The sequence below is a fragment of the Sciurus carolinensis genome, chromosome 3, assembly GCF_902686445.1.
Source record: "Sciurus carolinensis chromosome 3, mSciCar1.2, whole genome shotgun sequence".
Taxonomy (NCBI): domain Eukaryota; kingdom Metazoa; phylum Chordata; class Mammalia; order Rodentia; family Sciuridae; genus Sciurus; species Sciurus carolinensis.
The window spans coordinates 173,371,587-173,394,092 of NC_062215.1; the positions used below are offsets into that span (position 1 = coordinate 173,371,587).

Sequence of the window (22,506 nt, forward strand, 5' to 3'; positions counted from 1 at the left end):
CTGTTCTCTCAAGAGCAACAGAGCCAAAATATCACCAAGGAAACAATGCCTTGCTTCTTAAAAAGCTGTATTTTCCATGGTCGAACCCTTAGAATGCAATGAATCAGTGCTTACAATCGTTTTGATTCTGAGGTTAGAAGTCAGGTGACCACTGTAGTCAGAGCAGATGGCTCTTCTCCAGAACATGATCTCAGGGTCACTGATGGCCCCACAGAGGTCAGTGACAGTCCTGTCCCTCTTTTGGTCTGTGAAGCCTGTGGAGTGGTGAGGTGTCTAGCACTTGACGTTCTATGCATCCTTTGGAAAGTGGAGATGCCACTGTCTTACAAATAACTGTCCCTAGGGACAGTGCTGGTCACAGCTTGTGTACTCCCTTCCTTCCCCCATCTCCTTAAGTGTAGGTTAGTGATGGGCAATGAAAGAAGAAAAGATCGACAAGTGATCTGGAACCTTTAGGAAAACTAGTGTCAGTATTGACCAGAAGTCCCCCAAATAAAGAACCCAGATATGGGTGAAATTCTTGGCTGCTATTTTAAATGTGAATTGTGAAAATATTACCTGTGGGCACAAGGTCGGTGGATTGTAAAATCTACAGGCTGATGCCTCCCCTCACATACACATTGCTACAGGAGCCTGAGACGTTTTCCAATGCCCACTTGGCCCCGTTTACTGTGAACACCAGGCAGGGCACAAGCTGGGTGGAATTACCCTCAGAATCTCACTTGTGGCTCAAATAGAATTAACATATGTTCAGACTGGAAATGGGTCAATGCTGTCACAAGTACATTCACAGATCAGAAAAACTGCACAATAGTGAACTTTAGAGACAAGCCAGACCACTAAAAATAACAGTCATAATTGATTTACTATATGCCCTTGATTTGTTACTGAACTTGGTAAGGTGATATACAATGATTTAATGTCCTGATAATTTAAGGGGGGGGGGAAGTTATGAAAACTATTAGAGCTCATAATCAGAAAAATAATTGCTATTTCAATTATTTCAAGAACTCTTTCTATTAAAAAGGATCATTTAAGGGTTTTGATTTTTAGAATCAAACCTTTATACCATCTGAAGGGGAAGAGGTAAATAAATGATGGGTATTTTAAAAGAAGAGAAATTTTACTACTTACAAGGCTCTGAATTAGCCTGGGGTTATGTTAACCATCTCTTGCTTACTGGAGAACCCTCTTTAAAAACTCACTTTAATATACACAGAAGAGTGGCCTGAAATGAGCATTTCAAAGGAGCAATTTTAGTCAAGTTGGCTTCTACTCATGTTGAAAATGCACTTTATCTAGTAAATTGCCAATGTTTTCCCAAAAAGACTACATTTCCTATAGCAACATTATTCATCCTGCTAATTTTCTTATTAAAAATAAACATAAAACAATATTTTCAAGGCTAAAACCACAAACTTCTAATTAGTTTGCCTGTAGTAAACAAGATTTCACTGAACCAATTTCTAGAAGTGTGGTACTCAGTTCTAGAAAAGCTATTGCAATCAGCATCTGCAAGGCTGCAAGTTATCAGAGAGGACTCAATTAAAGGCCCAATTCCATCCAGACGCCCAGTGAAGATGTTTCCATACCTGTAATAGCTTCTACATGAAGATAAGATAATCCAATCGTGAGAACAATGACATTTGCTAATTTTGGGTTGTGTGTAAAATTGGAATCAGAACCCCAATGTTTAGATCTGTAATGAGATTGAGTCTTCACTGATCCAAAATTTACATAAAAAATTACCACGAATATTATAAACTATGATTCACTACAGTAACCATGCTGTATGATAGACTTACACCTTCTGTCAACCTGAAATTTTGTGACTTTTGACCAATACTTCCCCAGTTCCTGATAAATACCATTTGTCTATTTCTATAAATGCTACATTTTTAGTATCCACATATCAGTAAGATCATGTGGCATTTGTCTTTCTTGCCTGACTTACTTCACTTAGCACAATGCCCTTCAAATTAATCCATATCATCACCAATGACAGGATTTTCTTCTTCTTTAAGACTGAATAGCCTTTTGGATGTATACAGCACATTTTCTTCATCCATTTGCCTGCTGATGGACACGGGCTGATACCATATATTGGCAATTGCGAATAATGCTTGAATGAAAAAGAGACTGCAATGTTTATTTGACATACTGATTTCATTTCCTTTGGATACATAACCAGGTGTGGAGCTGCTGGATCATATAGTAGTTCTGTTTTTAGTTATTTGAAGAACCTCCTCGTTATTTTCCATAATGGCTTTACTAACTCAAATTCCTACCTACCAGGTACAAAGTTTCCCTTTTTCTCTACATCATCACCAACACCAGCTATCTTTTGTCTTTTTGACAGTAGCAATTCTAACAGGTGCAAGATGACATCTCACTGTGTTTTTAATTTCCTGAAAATTGCCAAGGGAGATATAAACTCTTCTCACCATAAAAACAATTATGTGAAACAATGCACATGTTAATTAGCTTGATTTAGACAATCCACAATATGTGCATATTCTAGACATCATGTTGTATGCTATAAATACATGCAACTTTGTCATCAAAATAATTAATTCCCAAAAAAGAAAAGACTATGCAATGCAGCATACTCTTGGCTCTTCCTCCTAAGTGGTTATTTCCTTATGTGCTTCTCTTAAGCTTTTTCGCCAGAGGGCAAAGAATGTTCTGGAAGGGCAACGAAGGCAACATAATGACAGGATTGGTATTGAACAGTTCTCATGCAGTATCATGCTTTGTTTTACAAATCTCACAAAGTTTTCAGATAACATTATTTAAACGTTATTGTTTAAAATAAAAACTATTAAGTATCCCAAAGAAAATCTACTCGGATTGGTGTTGAATCCCAATTTTGTGTGCATAAGCAAAGCCCGAGATGATCTTACTAGGGCATTCCAAAAGAAACACTTTTCACAAGTGTGAGAACATTAGTTTTGCTCAATTGTACAAAACAACCATGTCTTAGATTCATTTTAACAAATACGGTTTATTTGAAAATATCCAAAATAAGGAATATTTGCAAATATCCAAATATCCTCTAAACAATGGGCCTACATCCTTCCAGTTGTTTTTCTTTCTATGCTCTGGCCTTCTATACTACACTTAGTTCTCTTCTCATGATTATTATCACTTGGTACATCTTCAGAAGGAGAAGCCAAAGATTTTAAGCTAATCAAGGTATCCCCTAAAATTATTCCAGGAGCCAAATCTCAGCTTTACATGGAAAAGTTTTTGAAGATCAGTTAGAATTTGGGAGTTGCCTTCTGTCCATTATGTGTGTCTTCAGCTTCACTCTAACTTAGTACAGTGCGTATCTGAGAGATCTGAAGAACACGTTTTTGGAATATTTAAGAAACGGTAGACTATGAAGAATTAAGTCATCATGTCCATCTAATTCAGATAAAAATAGCGTGGGAAAGCTGCAAGGCTCCATCCACAACCTAGTCAGGTTTTGCACCAACAGATCATGAACCAGATGTGCAATTTCAGGTTCAGAGTGCATAGGCTCTTGCCTCCTCAAATCCAAGAGAGTCTGAAATGTATCAAGAGATTAATAAACATGGAAAGGAAGAAGGAAGGAAGGCAGAAAGAGGGAAAAGGAAGAAAGGATGGAAGAAGAAAAGAAGTAGAAAAAGAAGAAGCAAAGACAGAAGGAAAAAAGGAAGTTTTCTACAGTGTAAGTTTGGGGAAAATATAACCCAAATCATAATGCTTCGTGCTGTCAGAATGCAAAAGTGACCCCACCCTCTACATTCACTCTCTTCTTTTTCAGTGACAGAATAAATAGGGACAACATATGACAAAAATTCTCTCATCCACTAAATGCAGGTGTTTTGAAATTCATCTTCTGGCCGCCTCCTCAGGTAACGTGGGTTCTCCTTCTGTCACCAGCCTGCACCTGACCTCATGTCTCTAGGTACAGGCAGTCACAATTTCCTTTGGTAATTCGGTGATGGGCAGTGTTTTTCTTCAGTAAAAAGTTGCTTATTCACTTTGAGGAAACTGGGTGAGGGAGTTACTAGGGAGCCATCCTATGCTCCAGGATTCTGCCCTAGAATTTGTGAATCAAGACACACAGTGATTGTCCCTTGGTGTGAGTACCCCTGCAACTGGAGGAGCTCCTTCCAATGCCCGGTCCTGCCAGAGGAGCTGGGGATAAAACAGGAACAAAAGGGACAAATTCCCCATCTCAAAACACTGAACACCCAAGAGATTTAAACAAACATTTTCATGAGTATGTAAATAAATATGTGGTTGAAAAAGGCCTGAATGGCAGGAAGGGGATTGCAGGATGCTACAGAGCGCTGTACTAGAAGGACTTGATGCAGCGCTTCCACGTGTCTTGAGCCACACAAAATAAAAAGGAAATCTTGATTTAGGAGAAGAGGATTGTGTCCATTGCCAATGGCCAGGGAAATGCCTTATCAAAACTTTTTACTGCTTTCTGTGCTCAAATAAAACTTCTTAGAACTTGGCTTTTAAAATTCTGTCACGGTCAAAAATACTTCCAAAATAAATAGCTAAGAATGGAATGCTTATTTAGAATGGTCTAATATGCTAATTTACAATCAGCTAGATGGTTGTGAGGGGCATGAAAGTGAAATATCCAGATGCCATGTATCTTGCTGCAACGGGACCCCAGGTCTGGACCGGCCATCAGAGGGATCAAACATATCCCACCAGCCTAGCCTCGGCTAAGTGATTTCGTCTAAGCCTCAGTTTCCTCAGGCATAAAGTAACTGTCACACCCACCCACAGGATATCTTTGAGTAGCATAGGAGATAATGCACAAGAATGGGATATAGAAAATACAGCTCAAGAAGGGAGAGTAAAAATAAAAAGTAATATAAACCTGGATCTTCCTTTTGAGAGGAATAACTATTGGCCCCCACCAAAGACTTCATTAGATACGTTGTGAACTTATCTTTCTACTGCTTACCAATCATCCCATGCAAAATCTCATGCCAAAATGATCTGAGTGAATCACACAGCACGTCACACTTAGGACCCTGAAGAAAATATCAGTAAAAGTTTTTTTGCAATAAATAACCACAAATGCACTTGGGATTCAACTTAACTTTTACTCAGAGAGGAAAACAGCATTGTTTTGAAATATATGCTGTCTGGTTTATTGTTTCTCTTTCTGTCAGATGTATATTCAAGGACAGTGGAGAGAAAATGAAATTGGGGAAAGTTCGACTGGAAAGAAAATCCATTTCCATCACAAGAGTTGGGTAGTAATTCTCACTTGAGTTCATCTCTTTAGCAGGCACCCATATTTTCACTTTAAAAGCCTTTATATTTGTTACTGATACCATGAAGGGCATTTCTGAAAACACACAGACTCCAAGGCCACCTGCCTCGCCTGATTGATGGGGCCATTCTGAGAAATCATGGCTGGGAGGAGATGGTTTTTAACCAGTCTCCTCAGAAGGAATCACTCAGGGTTTACTTCCAGGATTTCAGCACGGCTTCTTCAAAGATGTACAGGGGATTTTATAAATAGCAATAATTTGCAAAATGGTTTGGAAGCACTCTCCTGAAATAAATCTATCACACTAAATAACTGTTTCCAACTGTTGGTGTGTTATCTCAGTTAAGGGCAGGCTAGCCATTAAAAACAAATTGAATATTTAGAAGTATTTAGAAGACAAAACAAGATTTTTAAACACAACCAAGGACTGGGTAATTTACGAGCAAGTATAAAAATTTTCTTTAGATAGAATTGTCCTACTGACTCAATTTGATCTATTTTACTATTTGGGTTTTCATTGCTTGAGAAAGAAAACACACATAAAGTATGAAACCCCTCAGATTTATTAACGCAAACATATTTTTATTAAAGAATGAATGCATTTATGCTAAAGAATCGTTTACATATGTCGTAAAGCAACAAGCATATCTTCAGGAGACAAGTCCTCCTCAGTATGAGCCATGCCCACTGTACATGCCTGAAAACAGGACTCACACACAGGGGCGCGCACACACACACACACACACACAAACACATACGAGGACACACAGATCCACAGACCAAATGCCCACAACCAGCGCTCTCTGGATTACATTGGCTTTCACGTAAGGCTTCTAAGGTGCCCAGTGCCCCTTCAAGACCAGGAATAAAAGCAGACTTTTGTAAAGGAGCAGTATTACTTGGAGAATGACTCATCTGCTCTCAGCCTTAAATGCGTGGATTTAAACATTTTGTATTTCATCCCATGTTGACTCTTGATGGTATTTAAAGGTCTGTGAGACTGAGAATTCTCAGCTTTTCCAGGGAGAATTTCTCATTAGAAACCATGAACCAATGGGCAATTCTAACTCTAAGACCTCACCAACTTTCAGAGAACGAGATAAGATTTCCCTTTAGGTTTCAGTGGACGTGGGTTCTCTAGACCAGCAGAGTTTATGCAACTCCTTCCCTACTTGAGAGCAGTGTTGAGTGCTGGAACAAAGCTTCCTTGTGGTGGCAAATGGGATTTGAAGCTTGCCATGGAGGATTATCAGACAGGACCCTGGACCAAGCGAGTTACCATAAATCAGGTTTGAAAAAGGGACAGGCTCCAGGGGGGCGGGGGTGTCACATGCAGATCGCTCACTCCCCTTTCCCAGGGAGCTTCTGCTTTACACTCCTGGCTGATTTGTTCACTGTTTAATTCATTTGCTTGGTCATTTTCTTCCCTTTGGGTGTCCTGGAGTGTACGCTGAGAACCATCCCTCGAGGGAGGCTGCAGGGGCAGGGAGGATGATCGGTGCAGGAGAAGGGAAGGGATTATTAGTAGTTGCAAGAATTCTAAGAAAATAGATGAAGTGAATACAGTAAGAGGGTACTACTTGATATATTTATGTAAATAAAAGCATTATCTTTAACTGCGAATTATCTGCCAACTACCGGTTGTTAGTTGTAAAGCTTGATAAGGGCTGTGCTGATGCGCATACTGAGGAGAGTCTGGAGCATGCCAAGGAGAGGAGCTCTCGGTCATCCTGAGCTGTCCTTCCACCCTGCGGACTCCGCACCAGCATCAGCACCCTCGCTGCCCCCCACCCCAGGGATCTAGAGGCGACTCTAACATTCTCGTTGGATTTCATAAGGCAGATTGGAATGGTCCCTCAAAGAACAGCCGCAGAGTATTTGCCTGAGAGTGTTAAGAATCGGCATGAAGATCTCCCACAAGGAGGAGTTGGTATGAGACAATAAAGAAGAGAATCTAGAACCTTCCTCCCCAGCCAAGCTCCCCACCTCCTCACAGTCACGGCAGCAGCAGATTTCAATGTAATGTAATTACTTTAATGATACATTTCTTTAGATTTAGAATTGCTCTTCGGAATTTAAAAAGCATGGTCAGCCAATAGTGTGGCAGTCTCTTCATCCCAAATTTGAATTGTTGCTTATTCACCCATCACCTTGAACTCTGTGACCAATGCTGCCTTTGCTGGAGCATCTCAAGTCCGTTCAGCCGTCGTCGGATTCCAATTCCTGGGAAACCTCTTCGGACGAGCTGTCCCTGTGGATCCGCCCATCGCTCTTCATACTGTGGAAAGTCTTCTTGAAGGCCTCCATCATGGCGTGGGCCAGCTTCTTGGCCTCCAGCTTGCTCTCACACTCCACAGCATGGCAGTCCATCTGGTAGGACAGGTCGTCATTGATCTCCCTGTAAACCCAGGCGAAGATGTTGGGGCTCACGTGGTGGTCAGCGGTGCAGTAGGCGATGCGGGCCACCTGGAAAGTATCCATGTGGACCGTGGCCTCACCTTTGTGATCCAGGTGATGCAGCCACACCTGGAACGGTCGGATTTCCAGGAGAGCATTGGCTGGGGTCACATCTTCTCGCGCGAGTGTGTGCTTCTTCCAGAGCTCGATGACCGGCTTCTCTGTGCAGCCTGATAAAAACTGCATGCCTGCGGTGGAGACTTTGCCCAGATAGGTGACCTGCAGGAGGAAGAGAGGAAGCAAAGCCAGAGGTCAGCAGCAGGCTGGCGCAGACTTCTTTCTCCACCCAGGACGAACTGTCATCAGAATGTCTACCTTTTCTCCCTAACAGGTCACTACTTGGTACTTGTATTGAAATTCTTTAAATAGACTTGGATTTTTAAAATCTAATATCTAGAGAACCATTTCCCTCTCCCTCTTCCCCCTTTAAATTAAAAATGATTGATTAGAATCTTTGACAAAATTTGGCATTTCCATAAAATCAAGGTCACTCAAAGTTCCTTTTCCACCATGAGCACACAGAATTTAACGACGGAAAGGGATCAAAGGATGCTGCATCTGAAAAATAAAAGGTTTATTAAACTTATCTCCTAGCCCAGTTCTCTTTGCACATCTTCCAGGGTTTGATTTCAGTCAGGCTGCATGCTTCTGGCAAATGCCAAGGATGCAAAACCGTTCTACTTAAGTTACAGCCTGAAGCGTGGTTGTTTTCCCTCCAGAGATAATTTTTAAAAAGGCAACAAGGCCCAGTTATTTTTCAACCTAAACAGTGTTTGAACTGATGGGCATCTGACTATTTGATAATAAATGAAAGATCTATAGATAAGACTAGAATACTGGCTTATCGAATAGCAAGACAGGCAGTACTGAAACTCAGAAATATAATTCTTAGTGACTCAAATACTGTCTTTAAAAAAAAAAAAAAAACTAATTTAGGGCATACCAGGAAGAGATTTGAGTTATTTTATTTTTATTCATCAAAATGGATAGAACTGCTACCGCAGGAAAATAAGTGTTATGGAAATGCATAAAACCTAAGGATCAGATAAGAAATAACACAAAATAATATTTAATTGGGTTTAAAATCAACCCACATATAAATACTATGAATGTGAGGAGATGCAGCCCAGAAGGTCCATGGAAATAGGGAGAGGTGAGAAAGGACCTTTTGTCACAAGGATCTCAAATCAATCTTTATGTTTAGCGGGGCTATAAAGGTTACCACAAAACATTTCTAAAAAGAGAAAGGAGGTACTATGCATCCTTTAGTGCTTTGGTTATCTCTGAAATAAGTGTTAACTGGCTAGTCCCTTTAAAAAGAAGACATTTTAGGAAAGAGGCAGAGGTGTGTATATGCTTGAGGTTTCCTAGGAATCGACTGTACACAAAAGCCACGTGCTGTGGGCAATGGAGAGGAGGTGGATGTGAAAGTGGGTGGGCCAGAAATCAACAGGGAGGAAGCGACTGGAGATTCTCAGCAACAAAGTCTTTGAGGCAAAGAAAGTAGTTTCCATCCCAGCTGCACTGCTCACCAGGCAGATGGTTCTGGACAACCACTAAGCTCCGCCCACAGATACAATGAAGATGCCAGGCAGACCCTGGAGAGGGCAGGAGAGGGCAGGAGAGGACAGGCCAGGGGCACAGTACAGTGCCGGGGGAACTCAGCACAGAGCAATGGTGCCCAGATCCTGGGAAGCCTCAGGAAGGTGAGTCACTGGATCACAAGGCATCAGGCCTCCGAAGCTGGGTGGAAGTCTATTTCCAAATATTGCTAGCCAGTAAAGCGGGGAAGGGAGAGGAGATGCAAGGTCATCGCAGGGAAAGGTGCCCCTGCAGACTGGCCGTTCATCAGGTCACAGCATGAGAGACAGCCCAACAGCCTCTGACCACCCCTGGAGGGAACGGGCCAAACCCCAGAGGGCATTTGCCTGGGTGTGATGGAGGGTGTGAGCTCAGACCTGCCTGGTACCAGGAAGAAAGGGAGAGAGCAGAAGCCCAGGTGGGGGAAGAGTGTCTGTGCTAAGAGAGGAGGCGGCGGGACGCACAGCAGGACGGGAGCCCTGCCGCGGGGAGCAGACACCGGGTTGAAGGGAGAGAGCACCCATCATCCCCCGAGAGCAACCAGGCGGACAGTTTGCTGTCACTCTGGGCTGGAGTCAGAACATCAAAGACAGATTTGTAAGAAAATGTACAAGACAGGTATCTTGAATAATACTTCATCGAAAATGTGCTTCCTGTTTATGGAACTTTATGGAGCCTTTCTTGTTTTTTCCTAATGACTTTATTATTTATTTTAATAGAAGTAAAATTCACTATTTTCAAGGGTAGGATGCAGTAATATTTAGGACAAACACACACTGTACCACTATCAGCTTCATCGAATTCCAAAATATTTTCATTATACCCAAAGGAGCCTCCATACCCATTACTCATCATCCCATTGCTCATAGATTCGCTGACAGCCTTGTGGGCCAGGATGCAGTATTACCATCACCAATCCCCAAACAGCTGACAGCCACTAACCTGCTCTCTGTCTTTATTGTTTGATATTTTAGATGTAACAGAGTCATATAGCATGTGACCTTCCACTTAGCTTCTTCTATTTAGCAAGTTTTCAAGGTTCCTCTAAGTTGTACAATGCATCAGTACCGCATTCTCCTCTATGACACCTTTGCTTGGATGGTTTAGAAGCACATGAAGCTGGAGAAAGGATTCTGGGAAGGAAGCTTCAGGAATCTGTCTCCTACCTAGACAGCAACTGCACTGGCAGAATCTGTCTGGTGTAATTATTTTGAAACTCTGTGTAGGGGTTTCCTACCCCAGCCCTGTGACAGCAAGCTGTGAGCATGTTCCTGGAGGAACCTGAATACATCTTGCAGGATCCAGAGGGGGAAAAAAGGACTCTGCTCTCCAAATACCTGCAATCTGTGCTCTGATGGCTGCGACTGTCATAAGGTACAGACAGGGTGGGGGGAGGTGGGGCACACGCTTGCTGCACCTCCCTACGGCCACAAGTCTCCCTCTCTCCAGCTGAAGAGTCTGCCAGGGAATTTAAAGGGCAATGCCCCACCCCACTTATTTTTCTCTTTCCCCCCTTTTGGAAGCCAGACGCTAAAGATCCGGACATTAAAAAATAATTACATGGATGGGAAAACTTACAAGTGACAACAGATGTCAGGGAAAAGTGCAAGGTCAGAAAAGACTTAAGAAGACTTTAAGCTTACACGTCAGGCTGACCCTTGGCAGAGACAGTCCTCAATAATTAAACAAAACATAAGAAGTTCACAAACACAGCAAACCCTGTGGAAGGCAGAGAATCTGACTTTCCAGTTACAACATTATTAGATTCAAAAGTCCAGTTTTCACAATGCAAACAAAGAAATAGGAATGTATGGCCTATAAAATGGAAAAAACAATCAACAGAAGCTCTAACCGAAACAATAGCTTATGGCAGACCTACTGGACAAATACTTGAAGACCACTGTCTTACAGATGTTCAGAGGACTAAAGAAAGATGTGGGAAAGTCAAGAAAGTGATGCACAAACAAATGGAAAAAACAAAAAGATAGAAACTTAAAATGAACCAAAAAGGAAACTTCTTGATATTGAACTTGGCAATGAGTTTGGCTAGGACACCAAAGAAACAGGTAACAAAAAAACAACAAAAATAAGACAAATGGAACTTCATGAAAAATGTTTTAATGCATGAATCAAAAAAGTACCAAGAGTTTAAAAAGGAAACCCACAGAACAGGAGAAATACTTGCCAATTATAAATCTGATAAGGGGTTAATGTCCAGAATATTTAAACTCCTAAAAGTTAACAGCAATAGCATCAAACAAATCTGGTTCAAAAATGGGCAACGGACTTCAGTAGACATTTTTCCAGAGAAGATATGGAAGTGGCCAATAAGTTCATGAGAAGATCTTTAACACTATGAGCCATTAGGGAAACAAATCAAAACTACAAGAAGATAACAGCTTCACGCCCCTGAGCATGGCTGCTGTTAAGAAGGCAGAATATATCAAGTGTTGGCAAGGATATGAGAAGTGGCATCTCGGGCACCCTGGGCAGGAAAGTACAATAGTACAGTTCCTGTGGAAACAATGTATCAGAGAGCTTCTCACCTCACATGAAACGCCTACACAGAGTAGGTGTAGGACCAGCCAGGCTTGGTCCTGTTATAACCTTCTCACTTGAAATATCAAAGGGAAGATGAGAAATACCTCATGTTCCTATAGGTTCCACCTCCCAAAGATGCCACCCCCTTCCACTGGTAGCACCCTGAGGATGACATCTCTAGCCACAGTGGTTATCTGGGGCATGCCAACCACATTCAACAAAAAATGAAAAACAGAATATACATCCCAAAGAATTGAAAGCAGGATCTTGAAGAGACATTTTATGCCCAAGTTCATAGAAGCATGATACACAATAGCTAAAATGCAGATGGAGATAACCCAAGTCTCTATCAACACCTGGATGAATAAGTAAATATGGAATATTATTCAGCTTTTAAAAGGAAGGAAATTCTGACAGATGCTACGGTACAGATGGACGTTGAGGATATTATGCTAAGCAGAATAAGCTCTTCATTAAAAGACAGATACTGTAATCTCACTTACATGAAGTATTTAAAATAGTTAAAATTATGAAGACAGAAGTTACACTGGTGCTGGGGGTTGGGTAGAATGTGGAGTTCTCGTTTAAGGGTACAGGGTGGAAAGGATTACGGGGACGGACAGTGGTGGTGGCGGCTCACCATTATGCATGCATTTAGGGCCAAGCAAAATTTATACCTATATAACTTTTATGTTGTATGTGTTTTACAATAATAAAAAGCTAGAGGAAAAAACAAAAAGGGAAAATTAGTTTTCCTGCCCCAAATGAAAGTACATCCTTTCTTACTGTTCACAGAAACTAGAAATGTTTATATTTGATAGAAAAATCCTCTGGAGGGTGGGGACTCCTTTAATCTGTTTTCTAAGTTTGCTCTGTCTCTTATACAGATGCATAAACATACAAACACAGAGTTTTCTTTCAAAAAGCATATGGGAACTCATATTGTAACATAATTAAAGGGTACTTTTAAAAACCTTCATTAGAAGTTGTAGATGATACACAACTACAGAAAAAAAATTCCATAGTAGAAAAACTTTAGCAACTAAGAAATAATACAATCCTCTTTATAAATACTTATGATCCACAAAGACTTTAAGGGAAATAAAATTTAATTTTGGAGGTGGGCTTGAAAGAAGCATGGAGCAGAGATCAGTATACTAAGACAATAGTTAAAGCTACTTAATAAAAACCATTTTAAAGCACTAAGGTAACATAATAGATGAATGTAATCTCTTCGTACTAAACTTATTATAAAAGTAACTTTTATTTTTAGTGATCTACTTTTACCAGTGACATGTGAAGAGCACACAAAAATATCAAGTGTTTAAGGTGTCAGATCCCCACTAGGTATGTCCACAGCCAAAGCAAACCCCAGCCCTGTGGGTCTGGATGGAGTTTTATTATCACTCACTCATTTTAATGCCCAGAACCTTAGATTCAGACATGAGGAGTAGTCACAGTCACCAAAGCAAGCCAGGAAGTGACACAGGGATGTATATTTGAGACAGCAAAGTGTAGGAATTTCAGCAACATTTTAATAATCTGTGAGGGAAATAGCACAGAAGAGTCTTGAAAGACACCCATCCAACTCCCAGCCCATTCTGCTGCTGGATGACAGTCCTTCCATTTGATGCCACCCTTCAGTCATTTTCTCATCATTCCCATCTTTAGAGCCTAAGAGGAAATTTGGTGTTACATGAGCATCCTAGATGCTGGGAGCCCTCCCAAAGAAGTACCAGGAACCTACTGTCTGGCACATTTGTAAATGACTCTCCCTTCCAGGTTAATATACACCCAGGCATTTTTAATAAAAAAATCTATTCTTGTTTTAAAACTACAGAAACTAAGATTTACAAATCTTTCAAAATGATCAGATAAAATGGAGTGCACATTTAATATATATGTACACACCCATATAAACACATACACATGTAAATAACATAATAACATGTCTTCGTATTTATGTAATCTCACTTATATACACATATGTTCAAAAATTACACATGTGTATATATACACACTGTTTTAGTCAGCTTTTTGTCACTCTGACACATAACTGCAAAAAACAACTTAAAAGAGGAAAGGTTTATTTTGTCTCACAGTTTCAGAGGTTTTGATCCATAGTCAGCCAGCTCCATTGCTTTGGGCCTGAGGTGAGGCAGAGCATCATGGCAGAGGGCAGGGGAGAGGGAAGCTGCTTAACTCATGGAGCCAGGAAGCAGAGAGAGAGAGAGGGGGTGGGCGGGAGGTGTGGGGACAAAATATATCCCCAAGGGCACTCCTCCAAGGACCCACTGTCCCCAACTAAGTTCTACCTCCTAGAGTTTCCATCACCTCACAATAACCCATTCAGCTTTGAGTCCCTGGATGGACCCATCTGCTGATGAGGTCAGAGTCCTCATGATCCAAACACATTCCAAAAGTCCCAGCTCTGAACAGGCAGCACTGGAGACCCAGCTTTCAGCACATGAGCCTCTGGGATACAGTCCAGACCCAAAGCATAACATATACATCAAATATTTGTTTTCTAAAAACAAAAAGCATACTATCTCTGAAAAAATGAAATAAAAATAAAACTTCCAATTTAAAAAACTGAGGTCTTTTGGCCTCTCTCCAAACAGAGAAGCCTCAAGATGTTCTACAAATACTAATCCTGAGGGTTCCATCGACTTTATCTTGCGAAGTATAATATTACTAAGCCTGCGAATGGAGGAGAGCTCAAAGTTTATTATGCAACCACTCCTCCCCATTGTGACTCGGACAAGGGTCAGCAGTCACACAAAATATTGAGTAGGCACACCCACAATTTACATCCATTCTTGAATGGAATTTGCAAAAGAGGAAGGGTAGACACACATGCCCTTCTTAAAATCACATGATTAGAAACAAGCCTTCTAATGCCAGAGACTGGTCGATTCTCTAGATAGAACAGCTTCATCCTTCTGCTTGAGAGTACCGGGGTCTACCACCTCAGCCTTGGCAGAGCTCTTACCCTGGTCTTCTTTTGATTCAAATGAACTGGCCCTGCTCAACCCTTCCTAAACAGTCCCAGGAAGAAGCTGCTCTCTGGTTCCTCCAAGGTTGAATCAACACAAAACGTGAGTCCAAGGGTCTAAAGCGTGATACTGGGTAAGCCTTTGGAAGTCAATGAAACTCCTGTTACCTTTGTATAGTTGAAGAAAATGGTCATGAATTACATGAATACAAAGAAAGGCTATCAGGTTCCTATTTATTGAAGAAATACTGCAGAAGAATTATCTGAATGATTTCTCAAAAAATGAAATGAAAAAAAAAAAGATTTAAACAGAGTTTAATGCAAGATGGTAAAATGATGTTCTTGGACAGTCTCTTCTTAGAATGACCCCTTCAGACTTAGCCTACTGTCATCTACGGTGGCCCAGGTTCTAGAGTTCTGCTCTGCATCTGTGCATTTGCCCCAGTTCATCAGTTTATTCGCTGCCAGTCTGCGTACTTCCAAATTCTCCCCACAGTTCCCCAGAGGCTACCACTAACCCATAATGTTGACTATGACTCACTAAAAAACATCGTGATTCAGCCTTTAAACAAAGGAGAACGCTATACTTTTTGCACATAATATGTCCATTAAAATATAGTTTGATAAAAATGTACCTTGTGACTTTGATTTTCAAGGGAAATAGAGTAAAACTTTTTCAGAAAAACTTGTCTCTTGGTGCCTGACTTATTTCACTTAACATTATGCTCTCTAGGTTCATCCATGTCACTGAAAATGATGGGAATGTGGAATTGAAAAATGCTGAGCTCACTGAAGTAGAGAGCAGAAGAATGGTCACCAGAGGCCAGGGAGGGTGAAGGAGGCAGATGGGGACAGCAGACCCAAAGTCACAGCCAGACAGTGGAAACAAGCACAGGTATTCCATCACACAGAAGGGTGATCACAGTCAACAATAAGGCATCTTACTGAATTTTCAAATAGCTAGGCGAGAGATTTCAAATGTTCTCATCACAAACAGGTGATACGCGTTTGGGATGATAATATCTTAAACACTTAGAGCTGATTATTGCACGACTTATAAATTACCTAAACATCATGCTATACTTCATAAAGATGTACAATTAAAACCTGTCAATTAAAAAAATTTAAAATCGAATAGCTTCAAAATACCAAAGAATCAGTTACCCTGTGCATGCAGCCATGTCCCTTATGTATATTGGGCCAAGAAACACATGGGTCCCAATAACCAGATACCCTATAATATGGCATTATACCATAAGTCTATCAACATTTCAAAGGGATTTGCCCTAGACATGTAGAGAGAAGTCCCTTCTTGCACAGAAGTCTTCCTTCTCATGCTCTGCTGTGGGCACGTTCTCCCTGTGAGTGAGAACACAGGACTAGAGAGCACGCTGCTCTAGGAGGTTTCCCACCAACATAGTTGTGCACCGAGGTCAGGTCTGGCTAAGGGGAGTCTTGTCATCCTTCCCGTCTATGAAGGAGGTGAATGTTTTCCACATGAATGACTCCCTTCTAGGCCCCATCCAAGCTGCAATCTTCCAGAGCCACAAAGTGACAGGAAACACAAACTCACAAAATTGGTCACTAAATTTGTCCAAACTAGAGTACAGAAGTTTTTTCAAACTGTCACCACCCAAGGTGTTGGAACAAAAGGACTTGTAAAATGACAAGAAGAGTCTTCACGAGGAGTAATGAGGAGTTGGAAATATGCAATAAATACTAGCATTTTTTAAATGAATGTAGAGACAGGCATGGGGCAAGAAAGTTATTACAAATGAATCATTCTGAGAAAAATAAACAGTAAAAATTGAAAGTTTTTCTCATGTGTCATTCAATAGCATAAATCGACATCACAAAGATGTCTGCAATGTGAACAAAAGGGTTTTGCCCAACCCTGACTGAAGAAATGATGTGAAAATACCCACAGTGTGTGACAATATCCAGAGGCCATGGAGGCCAGAAGTCCACCAGGGTGGCTGCAGAGCTAACGGCATCTGACCAGGAAAGACCAGTTGCTTTACTCAGTTTTTTTTTGCTGCTGCAACTAAAAGACCTGACAAGAACTATTTTAAGGAGGAGAAGTTTATCTGGGGGCTCACGGTTTCAGAGGTCCATAGACAGCTGGCTTCCTTCCTTGAGGCACAAGATGAGGCAGAACAGCATGGTGGAAGGGTGTGGGGGAGGAAAGCAGCTCACATGCTGATCAGGAAACAGAGAGAGCTCCACTCACCAGCTACAAAACACATACCCCAAAGACATGCCTCTCATACCCACCTCCTCTAGCCACACCCTACTGCCTTTAGTTACCACTCAGTTAATCCCCATTGGGAATTGATTCACTGATTGGGCGAGGATCTCATGACCCAATCATTTCACCTTTGACTGTCCTTGCATTGTCTCACACAATCGAAGGTACCTAATATCTAAACCATAATCCCAGCCTCCTCAGAACCTCTCCTTCCAGCACCCCAGCCAGTTCATGAATCACTATGTCCTGTTCATCAGCAGGGAAAAAACCCTCGTTGCCTAATATTTATGCTTGGAACTGGGCTGGGATTGTTCCTTTCTCTTGATGGCCAATTCTATTTTGCTTCAGCCTAAAAAGCTGGCACTTACTTACCACTGGACTGGAGAGTAGGAAGGAACACCTAAGGCCAGGGACCCTAACGAGGGTATGAGACAGATGGATGACCATGTAAGGATCAAAGTACCTGGTTACCCAGGGATTTTCAACTTCCAAACTGAACATTCCAAGCACCACAAGCCCAGATTTGGTTCAGTTTACTTCTGGGTTTCTCAGAAATGGCACATCAAGAACAAAGACTCTCTAGAGATCTTTCTTGGAACATAAAAGATCTTGCTGTTCTTTTATTGTCTGTAGGAGACCACCTTTTCTTGGCTGTTATAAAATCATCTGATAGGAACAGAGGATAGAGAAAACTTAATTGGAAATCTTAATAGCCTTTGGAGAATAAGGCAGAAGATGAGAAAAAGAAGACACAGCACACTTAACTCTGGGCCAAATACCCACAAGAAGATCTTCTTCCCTCACATCAATTCCCACCTGCACATTTCAGAGAGAAGAGAAAGGGGAGCACAGAGACTTTGGATCCCAGCTTGAACCCACTCATTCTTTGCAGGCCACAGAGGAGCAAAACTCCACCCGACACTTTGAGGAGTGGGGATCCACCTGCCAACCCCTTGGCAGTACAAAACGCAAACACAGATTTGCTAATTATGAACTTACATTGCATGCGTTAAGCCATGAAGAATGTGTTCAAGGACAAATGCTGTTCACAATGAAATCTATGAAGTTATTGTTCACAAAATAATAAATGTGGGAAGACTAGAAGAGCAGAAAGAGATGACAGAAAGGGAGCTATCGGAACCAACTCCTGGCTCCTGCAAGTCATCAACAGTAACAAGACCAATTGCTACCATTTACCCAGGGCTTGCTTATGCCAGGTACTGGGCCAAATGCATTGTATGGATCATTAATCTTCATGACAGTTCTACAGGTTAGGTATGATTATTTATTCTGGTTCTATAAATTAGGGGACTGGTGAGAGGGTAAGTACTTTGTCCAAGCCAGTGAGTGGTCAGGACTTGATCAGACTAACTCATACAAATAACAACGGGAGTGATGATCCACAAACTGTTTTCAGCATTTCAAAAGAGCTGTTTTCTGACAGCATCTCTTACTACATATGTATTTTTTAGCAAAGAATGAATTCACATTTGCATAATGTGATTTGCTAGGCAAAGGAAATTGTTCAAAAGCTAGGCCCACGATGGAAAATGTGTGCCTATCAGTGATCGTGTTGGAAACCAAGCCACTTATTTTCCACTGGGAAGTCAGTTGGTACCCAGGTTCCATCAGTGATAGAAGCAGCTCTTGGATTCATGTCTCCCAACTCTCATGTCTTCCAACTAAGCACATGACTCCCTGATCTAACTTCTTGGTTGTCATATAATTAGTACTGTGACGGTGGATTTTATGGGTTATTTGGGCTGCTCTATGATGCCAATTGTTTGGTCAAACACCAGTATAGGCATTGATGTGAAGATATTTTTAGATGTAATTAACATTTATACAAGTAGTGTCTGAATAAAGGAAATTAATTCTCATAAGTAGGTGGGTCTTAGCCAATCATTTGAAAGCGTTAATATAAGATAGTTTCCCCAAAAGGAAGGAATTTGGCTTTAGACTGTCTTCAGATTCAAGACTTCAACATCAACTCTTCCCCAGGTCTCCTGTCCGCAAGATTCTTGAACTTGAGACTTTCCACAAAAGCATGAGCCAATTCTTAATAATTTGTTAAAATATATTCCCCTCCCAACCACCATGTCCCACCCCCCACACATACAAACACATGAACACCCCATTGGTTCTGTATCTCTGGGGAACCATAACTAATAAAAGTATGTTGAAATAATAAACTACCCTTGAAAATTAGCCACTTAGTTGTTTGGGAAAAAAAAAAAGAAAAAGAAAAAGAAACACTCAGCTTATACTCCCTGCCTTTCTGGTGTATTCCTACTGCATGACATTGGGCTCCCTTTGTTGGGTTCTCTCTTCACAAGCCACAGCAGCGTGACTGCCACCTGTGCCTCAGGGAGGATCTGATGACACTACTCATGCTCTGCTTGGAAGGCCTCATCGCCCCGAGTCTCACACATGGTCTCTAGGTGGGTACCTATCAAGCCGAGCCTTTATGGAAGAAAATGAAATGTGGGAGAGGTTTAGAAAATTGAGTCCCAGGGGATAATGGCTATATTCTAAACCTAGTTACATCAACCTGAAAGAAACATCTGCCGAAAGAGACAAATGGAAGCCATAAGCTTTAGGCTGGGAGACCATTTCTTTCAGTATGCAGTCAGTCGTTTGACAAATGTTTGCTGAAGTACCACAAGGAAGAGGCAAATTAGAGAGAACAAAACTGATAAACTCTATCCCTAGAGGGGAAAGCACTGCCAGGCACACAGACAACTCTATGGCTGTGAACCCAACATGGTGTAGGTCAGTCTGCCCTTAAGAGAAGGGTGTGCAAACAGCTCTATGAGCACTTTCAACTAACCTAGATAACTTCTCTTGGGTTCATAAAGACCTTCCTCCTCACAAGCCCAGCTGAAAGGAAAGATGCCCATTAAGAGTCTGTTCCTTGCATCAAGCTCTGTCCCATGAAATCCTGTCAATCTCTATACTCACAGTAGTTTGGCTCCCTGAAATGAGGCTGTGGTAGACCAGGTGTCCAGAGGGTACTCACTGAGGATGGATGGTGGTGAGAGCCAGGAAGACAGAAGACACATGGCAGCTTAGCTTCCCAAATGAGATAGGCTGGCAGCAAGAATGCCATGGGAGACTTCACATTCAGCCTTGGTGACTGGACACATGTGCCCTTGGACTCAGCTGACACACCTGTGGCTCTACTCTGGCACTTCAAAACAATAAATTTTTGCCATAAAATTCTAAGTTTTTAGGCTGCCCAGCATCGATGCCAATTTTCTTTGGTCTCTTCTTTCTTTCTTTTGGAGGACTCATAGGCAAGTTTTCTTAGAGTTTAAACTCAAAGTACTCATCATTATACTGCCACAAATTCCTAATGAGTCTAGAGTGTGTCACCAGCACAGTGGGCTTTTTAGAAGTGAATGGGGCCATCCTTACCAACCTGATGCCACTCATTTGTTGCAGAGACCACATTCTAATGCCTGAAGATTTGAGAACATTTGCCACAATCACTCTGCTGCTCTCGGAAAGAGCAAGACATGGAGCTTAAGTCCTCCAGCCCAAGGCAGAGGATTTTTCCACTCCTTCAATCTCTTCATTGTTATCTTTTATTTTTATATTATTTATCTTTTCTCTGGTCATTTCTTCAAGTGTCCACCAAGGCCTGGACAGGGACATGGAAAGATGGCAGATGCTTTACCAGGGCTTGTTAAGCACTCTAACAGGGGTTTGGAGTCAGAGGCAATTAAACTGTCCTTAACCTGAGATGTGTTTGCATGGCCCAGGGATTTAAACTATGCTACTAGCATCAATAATTGAAAGTGGGAGACATCATATTCCTAAAGAACTTTGAAATGGTGTTTGACAAAGTCAACAATCTCTCCTTCACAGAATGATTCCCAAGGGCAAATAGCGTATATGCTAGGGTGGCCCTGCTGCTGCTCTTTGTGAGTCATGAGCCAACACACTGTGTTAACATGTGACAAGGGATTGCTCTTAGAGCCTGACGCATGTGGAGCAGGACTTAGCATGTCCCTCTAAAAAGGCACTCGAGAGCCTCAACAAGCCAAACCAGAGGACGGCTCAGCTTGGAGCAGACCTGGGCATCACCTCTGGCTGCAATAGCCCTGACGCCTGTGGGTCATCCTCAGGATGGTCGGATGGCCTTGGATTGAAATTTTTTTTTCCTCCAGACTGAGTTTTAGGTCTTTTGAGGTCATTTCGAGGTCTTGTTTTTGGCCTAATCCCTTCATCGTTAATAGAGCGTGGACCCTACCGACCTGCGGTTATGCCCCACTGAGGATAAACAATTACCACTCCCTGGGAGGCCACCTCTGGAAGTCTTCTGCCTACTACCTGCTTGGCCAGGACCCTGTTTTGAGTAGCATCAACAAAGCTGGCTGTGGACACACCTTTGTCAATATGCATTTATTTCAGTGACTTTTTAAGATCATGAATATTGAAAATATATATTTGGTATTTTCCCTCAAATATTTACATAGGTTATGTGTTGAAAGACTCTAAAAACTCCTGGTAGTGGAAAACTACTATATTTTTCTTTTTATTATATAAATGTATATCATAGGAAGAAAAAAAAAGTAAGCTTACTAAGAACCAATATTTGGGAATAATTAAGTACAATTTCTTAACTCTAATAAAGAGATGTATGTCACTTCAGTAGTAACACAGTATGTGTCGCACAATTAGGTATTTAAGTGACAGATGTATTTCTGTCAGTCGTATTATAACTTTGTACCAATGATGCAGAGTGACTTGAGATTTTGCATCCCACCTTGCACTTATCAGGGAATTCCACTGTGTAATTTGTTCCGTCAATTTTCTCTTAGAAGTGTGAAGCCTGGAAATGGTGTCATTGTCACTGTCAAAGACAGAAGCAATTTATCTAGAAGGCATTGAAGTGAGCCCCTGAAGACAAAGTCGCTTAATAAAAATGACACCAGATTGAAACCCACATTCCCTCACCTGGTCCCTCCTGATGAACTGACTTAGGACGAGCAAAGCTGGTGCTCCTTCACCCTCTGGCAGAAGAGCCATTTATTCCATGACAAGTCTGATATCGCCCCCTCTGCTTTCTCATCAGTGGAGTATACTTTAAGGGGATATAAATGCAGCAGAGTGCTCTAAGCCCTAAAATATTCACAAAGAGAAAATTCTCTAAATGATAAATCAATATCAAGCACACTGCCTGCGAGTTATCCTGACGAATGGATTCAAGGGACAAGCACTGTGGCAGGTGAAAAATGCCACCAATTTTCATCCTTGTAGCATTTTATCAGTTCATTTTCCTTAGCACACAACTCATCAGGAATGAACCACAGAAGGTACTGAACATTTAGAAAGAGCAATGTGGAGACAACATTCAGTTGGAGGTAATAAAATCCACGTATAAATCTATTGGCCACAGTCTAGAGC

General features: G+C 41.5%; 1 protein-coding gene across 2 annotated transcripts in view; it reads right to left on the reverse strand.

Moving 5' to 3' along the window:
- Window positions 1-5,815: 5,815 nt before the first annotated feature.
- The window catches only part of Pid1 (phosphotyrosine interaction domain containing 1), a 229,318-nt gene continuing 212,627 nt past the window's right edge, over window positions 5,816-22,506 (reverse strand). For both annotated transcript variants that reach the window (XM_047547833.1, XM_047547834.1), the window contains exon 3: window positions 5,816-7,948. In XM_047547833.1, coding sequence (XP_047403789.1) covers window positions 7,472-7,948 — 477 coding nt within the window. In that variant the 3' untranslated portion in view covers window positions 5,816-7,471. The remainder of the gene's footprint in view (window positions 7,949-22,506) is intronic.